Source organism: Hipposideros armiger, unplaced genomic scaffold, assembly GCF_001890085.2.
Source record: "Hipposideros armiger isolate ML-2016 unplaced genomic scaffold, ASM189008v1 scaffold_1644, whole genome shotgun sequence".
NCBI lineage: Eukaryota > Metazoa > Chordata > Mammalia > Chiroptera > Hipposideridae > Hipposideros > Hipposideros armiger.
In genome coordinates, this window is record NW_017732994.1 from 1 (window position 1) to 6,950 (window position 6,950).

At 42.9% G+C, this 6,950-nt stretch overlaps 1 protein-coding gene across 1 annotated transcript in view; it reads left to right on the forward strand.

Moving 5' to 3' along the window:
- The first annotated feature begins 5,018 nt into the window (after positions 1 to 5,018).
- GLB1 (galactosidase beta 1) overlaps positions 5,019 to 6,950 on the forward strand; it is a 64,747-nt gene continuing 62,815 nt past the window's right edge. The window contains exon 1 of the mRNA XM_019634420.1: positions 5,019 to 5,141. Coding sequence (XP_019489965.1) covers positions 5,019 to 5,141 — 123 coding nt within the window. The remainder of the gene's footprint in view (positions 5,142 to 6,950) is intronic.

Sequence of the window (6,950 nt, forward strand, 5' to 3'; positions counted from 1 at the left end):
CGTAATCAAATATGAACTCTGCAGAGGAGAGCGAGGTTGACTGTCTTGGGTGTGTTTCTTCTGGTGTCTATCCCTGGCCACCCCAGATGACTTCAGCTGACTGTGGATCCTGCCAGGAGACTCGGCCTCCGCCTCCTCCTCTCCCTCTCACATCTCCACTTGCTTGAATCCCACCTATCCTTTTTGCCCCTTCATTCCTGAAAAACAAGTGCATAAGTGTTGAGAAGTACAGAAACATATAAGAAAGCAGAAAAACCACAATTATCATCAGGAGCCAGGAGCAAAACTCTACAATTTGGGGAGATTTCCTGAAATTTTTTTCAATCCTTTAAAAATTTTCTATTTACCATCAATTCATATTGTGTGGGTAGTTTCCTATCTGACTTTTTTTTTTTTTTACTTTATTCTTCCATCATAAGCATTTTTTCGTATCATTCAAAATTTTTTGTACACCAACTTCATGATTGCTGTCTTGTCATTTGAGGTGCAATTCCCATAGGTGCCTCTCTGTCCGAAGCCTTCTCAGTTGACGAAATTGGCGTCCATCGACTCTCAGAACGCTCGGATAATGCCTCCATTAGCGAAGCATTTGTGACCGTTTATCTACTTTCATCCCTGTCCAGGTGTACCTCTAGTCTCTTCTGCTCCCCACATCTCTACCTGGCAGCTATAAGGTCACATCCCACACATGTACACATCACATGCCTACCAAGTGGTTCTGGGATTGAATAGAGGCTGCTGGTTAGATAAGAAAGAAGCTGGCATTGGTAGACAGTGTTTCGTGTTCGGTGCATGTGGGAATTTCTATAAAAGCTGATTTCTATCTCTGTCTTAATTCAGGCCTAGGGACATAACGATGGCTTATTCGGTTCATGATATAGTGGTGCTTCCTCTGAGTGCCTGGAGCATTTGAAGAGGCCACAGAGGAGCTGCGTCTGCAGGCAGGGCAAAAACCATTCACATCAGAAGGCTCAAATCCCTGCCCGAGGGCGTTATTGTCTTACAGCTGCTGGAAGCCCAGCCTGGACCTTGATTCATCCTTATGTTTCAGCCATATGTGCAAGTATCCTCTTCCGGAGGCATGAGCTATACCAGTGCCATCTTAGCTTGTTTGCATATGTGGATGTTTATCTCAGTTTGTACCAAGACCACATCTAACATAAGGAAAGCCACAAACACCTATGAATAATATTGAAGGTGAAATAATTAGGAGTGGGTACCTTCCACCCACAACTTTGCTTCATCTAACGTATGGGGCTACTGGTAATAGCTCTGTTTATACCTGTTGTGGAAGACCCAAAACTAAAAGTCTGCAGTGCTCTGTTGCTAAGGAGCTTACGGGATGAGATGGGTACTCTAGAATAAAGACCTACAGATTATGGCCCATGAGTCCACTGGCCTCACACCTGTTTTGTAAATAAAGATCCATTGGAACTCAGCCACGTCCATTCATTCGTATATTGTTTATGGCTGCTATTGCACTACAACAGCAGAGTTGAGTAGTGGAGCAGACATAGGGCCAAAAAAGCCTAAAATATTTACTCTCTGGCTCTTTACTGAAAACATTTGCTGACTCCTGCTCTAGAAACATCAGTGTTCCTCTGAATCTCGCAGTGAGTTTTTCTCTGAGTCTGTCAAGCCCTTTTTTGTGTTCGTGTGTTTCTCCTCTCCCCTCCTCAGCCTTACTCAGACACCTCTTCTTTTTTTTTTCCTCTAGTGGCAGTAATATAGAACTAGAGTATACTCCTAGTTGCAAGCTTTTTGAGCACTTATGAGGTGCCAGGTATTGTGCAAAGTCTACTCATGTATTGACTCAGTTAATCCTCGTAACGACCCGGTAACACAAGTACCTTCACCACCTACAGATGGAACATTTTACAGGTGGCATCTCGTGGATAAAACATGGCAGAGCTGAGATTTGCACGTTGACAATTGGGCCTCTGACACCTGTGCCCATGACCATAGCTCTAAAGTGCCTTGCAAATGTTGAGCTTTTCTCTCTCTCTCTCTCTCTCTCTCTCTCTCTCTCTCTCTCAAAACCTCACCAGATTATATGTGTGTACTTATCACAAGCCTGTTTATTTCAAGGATCATAATACAGTGATGGTAATGATATGTCAATCTTGCAAAAGTAAAATAAGGAAACAAGGTTGGGTTGGGGTGTGGGGGTGGGCAGTTAAGAACTCAAGGCTCAGAGATTCTGGGCTGACTTAGTTGCTAGAGCGGACCCTTACATTTAACTCTGAACTTCTTGACAGTCAAATGATGAAGGAAGATACTGCCATTTAAATGGTTTTAATTAAAATAAGGGGTAAAGTACCTGGTTAGTATTTGCAAGCTTTTCTTAGCACTTATCTCAATTATTTCCAAAGGGACTTCTGTGGGACTAATTAACGTATCAGGATTAGTCACCCAGGGGGATTTTTTTTTTTATTCTGTGTGTGTGGTAGACACCTCCTTTGTCAGGATGGCTGTACTGGGCATGCTCACTTCAGTGTCTTTTGCTTCATGAATGCATAACCTGAAAGTATTGTCAGAGGGATCCTTTCTGAGAAAACAGTTATTCATTAAAGCATTTTAGGGCAGGACTGTTCAGATAATGATGGTGATATTTAGTTCATTTCCATCATCCATTCTTCCTTTCCTACTCCCTGACTCTGTCCACAAGCCATTGGAGCTTCTGGCAATTTCACAAACAGACTACCCCTCACAGGAGTACTTCCTACCCATCCCTCTTCCCTGACCAGTGTCTTTCCTTCTAGAACTACCTCGGGCATTCCCTCCAGCAAGTTTCCTTAACCATTTCTCCCAGCCACCATCAGGCTGGGTGCCTCTTTTCTGGGGGGGATCTCACAGTTTCTTGCATTTAATGTTTAAAGATCATGTGTCCCCAGGATCACAAAAATTAGTTGTACATTATGTGCAGGTTGAAATCCATAGATGGATAATTTTTGTAAAATTGTGAACTATCACACACACACATAAATGTGCAGTATAATGAAGCATTATGATAAGAACACCCACATAACCACCATCAAGATGGGAAATAGCATGTAATCAGGACCCTAGAAGCTTCCCAGGTCTTCTTCTTGATCACACCCCCCACCTCCCCAGTGTCCTCACTTTCAGGGCATCAGTTTCTTGCTTTTCTTTATACTTTCACCACCTGTGTGTATACCCAGACTTTATAGTTCATTTTTGCCTGTTGTGAGTTTTCTATATGGGAATTGTACTGTCGGTAGTTTTTCGTGTCTTGCTTCTTTCACTCGGCATTGTACCTCTAAGATTCTTCAGTGCCTTGAAGGTTATTCATTTTATTGCTTTAGAGGAAATGTTTCTCAACCTTTTTTTCATTGTTGCCCCCTAAACAGCCTCTTTAGACATTTTTTTCTAATGCCCCCATGAAATTTTAATACCTGAGATATGCTGTATAACTGTGTTTTATATATAAAAAGAAGATTTTTTTTAATCTATAAGATTCCACTTTCACCTCCTTTGGGATTCTGTCCACCCCACTGAGAATGCATATTTCCACCCTCAGCACTATTGCCATTTGCACCTGATAATTCTTTGCAGTTGAGGCTGACCATGTAGGGTGTTGAGCAGATCCATTGGCCTCTACCCACTAGGTGCTAGTAGTACACCCCTTCTTACGTTGTGACAGCCAAAGTATCTCTAGACATTGTCAAATGTCTCCTGGGGGAGCAAAATAACTCCTGATGGAAAACCACTAAAGCTGTTGAACACAACCTGAGCACTGGCTGTTGAGCACAACACAGGAAATAGTCTGACTGTTTGACAGTAAGAGGTCAAGTAAACGATGAGGCATCAATGTCCAGCAACTGCCCTCATTGCTGCCATCGGCATTTTGCATAACCTAGGAAGCGGGGAAAGGAATGTGATACCTGGTGCATATAGTATGATACCAGTTTTGAGAACAGAAAACAATTTCTGTATATTATTTGTGTATATTTAGGGTGTGTGTGTGTGTGTGTNGGTACTTCTGTGCAAACACTTCTGGAAGTTGAGTGAAAATCTGAGTGTTAATCATTGTCCATTGCCAAACACCAGACATTGAATGTGTAGAAAAGGAGGCTTTCTTGAGCCACTTGACCAGATCTTGCTGATAAACTGGTAACTCTTTGAATTGGCATTGGGCCCTGTTTGTGGCTGACCAGCTAACTTTAATGCTTTCTCCTCCTATATGTCTTGTATGGCCAGTGACAGCATCTAGTTAATCAAGATGGGAGATGTAGTTTCTGGAATGGCGTCACTGGGTCGCTTGGTAGCTGCACTGCCTTCTCTTCCTTGATCTACTTTTACAGAATTATATGTAAATGATAAGTTTTTTCTTGTCTTTTGAAACTACTGGACGTTATTTTAGCTGTAAACCATGATCGGTCAGAAAGTCCCATGTAGCTGCATTTCTATATTCGGAAGACCTCAGTTTCTTTCGATGAGGGTGGTGATGAAGACTGTCCTAAGAGCAGCTGTCATTGATTAAGTTTACTATGTAGAGGGCTAGTATGCTAAGTTCTGTATTCATTTCCTTCTCAGTGGATTACCTCACATTTTACACTCTTAGTGTAGTATTAGTGCTTCCGCATTTAATCTGTACAGCAACTTTATGAAGTACATGCTCCATTATCCCCACTCAAGAATGTAAATATATGATATATTAGAACTTAATTTTAAAAAGACAAAAACCCTACTGTGAAAAGAGGAGGACACACCAATTCAGTCACTCTTTTTCTTCATTCAACAAACGTTGGCAGGATTCCACCTGTGCTCCAGGCTTTGGGTCCTCATGGCAGGGACAGGATCAGGCATACTGTTCCCTGTCCACTGAGAGCTCAGCTGAGGAGACGATTCCTTGTAAGACAACTTTTGTCTCACTTTTTGTGCATGCAGCTACCCCATTTCAGAAGGTAATTGTTGAATCCAGTATATTTCCATTTGTGCTATCACCCTCAGGGTAATAAGGCTGTGTTGTGTCTGTTGGTACTCAGAGGTGTGTGATGGTGTTAAATTCGTCTTGTTTTCCAGGTTACCTTGCAGCTGTGGACAAGTGGTTGGGAGTCATTCTGCCCAAGATGAAACCTCTCCTCTATCAGAATGGAGGGCCCATTATAACAGTGCAGGTAACCATGGAGATGAGCATGAGCATATGTAGGAGTGATGCAAACTTGAACTTCATAAGTCTGCTTCCTATAAGAGGCAATGCCACAGGTGGTGCTCTTATTTAAATTGCCTTTTGAGGAGGTCTTACCATTTTTTGAATGCCTGCTGTATACCAGACTCTGTGCTGGGTGCCCTACACATGCTATTCAATTATTCCAACTACTGTCTTTTTTTTAATGAAGAATTTCAAAGAGGTTAAGTGACCTGGCCAGAGACACCCAGCCGACAGATGGCAGAATCACGACTAGCACCCTAGGTCTGCTAATCCTGTAGCCTCTTTCTCTTGCCTTCTGGGTACAAGGATGCAGCATGGACTAAACTTCTTTGGTGTCCGCNGGAGTCACTTGCCACTGTCTGAAATGCAAAAGGTGGAAGTTCTCATGTGGTCTCCTCCTTGCTCTGTAGAATGCCCCTCAGAGAACATTCGAGATTGACTACAAATACGACCGCTTCCTTAAGGATGGCCAGCCATTCCGCTACATCTCAGGCAGCATTCACTACTTCCGCATACCCAGCTTCTACTGGAAGGACAGGCTGCTGAAGATGAAGATGGCTGGGCTCAACGCCATCCAGATGTAAGTCGGCAGGCACTTGGTTCTCACCTGGGCCTGGACACACACACCTGGAGAGGGGGTTCAGCTGCGTTTCTCAGTGCAGCTATTTCATTGCTCAGAATGGGACATAGCATTGTCTGGCCTTCTGGGAAGGGTTTGTCATGAGCTCGACTAGCCCTTCTTCAGATAATTTATCAGGTCTCCCAACCTTGAACTTTGTCACCAGAAATTATAAAATGAATATCAGCTTAACAAGGCAAAGGGAATTGAGCATTTACCATGTACAAGGCACTTTACATGAATGATGCTATTTCTTCAATATATTACTAAAATTTGCCCAAGCACATGTTTTTGGCCAGAGGACCAACTAGTATTTGAAGATAAGGGTATCTGTAGGTAGTCATAGCTACTCTCAGATCTTAGGGGAATATGCCTTTTTGGGTAGATTTCTGAAACCCAGTCTGTTTTTGTGGTTCTGCTGGGGTCATTCTATAGCCTGGGATTATAAAATTACCCTCATAGTTATCTCTCCTCATCTCTTCTGCTGTTGCAAGGTGACTAATTGGAGAGAATTGGGGTGGCTGGCCACTCTTGTTTTTGCACTGCTGATGTGAATTGCTACCAATTTTGCAAAGATAAAGAGTGAGAAAACCCAGAGGCAGATTCTTGGGACCGATAATTAGGGAGAACCCCACTTATTATTCTGGTCCTAAGGCCATGGGAACCTATTTGTAGTTTCAACCCTACATTCTAAGGGACCAAGTCTATCTATCTGTTCCAGGGAACCCTGAATCCATGGGGTTGTGGAAAAAGGACATGAGCCAGGGATTGTCAGAGAGACCTTTGTGATGGCAGTGGGTGGCTTCATACCTAAATTTATACTCCACGTTGTAGGCAGCCAGGGGGGCTGGTTGGACCTTTTGTCATTTTACTTCCTGCATGCCGTCTCCTAACAAAGCCTCCTGTTGGGAGGACACAGGGGTTAAAGGTTTCTTTCGTTTTTATTAAAAAGTACTTTTCCAAAAATCAGGGCAGTCATGTACCGCATAATGACATTACGGTCAACGATAGCATGTATGATAGTGGTCACATAAGATTGTAATAGAACTGTAGAATTTCTACGGCCTAGTGACATCATAGCCATCATAATGTCACAGCACAACACATTACTCACATGTTTGTGGTGATGCTGGTGTAAACAGACCCCATATAGAA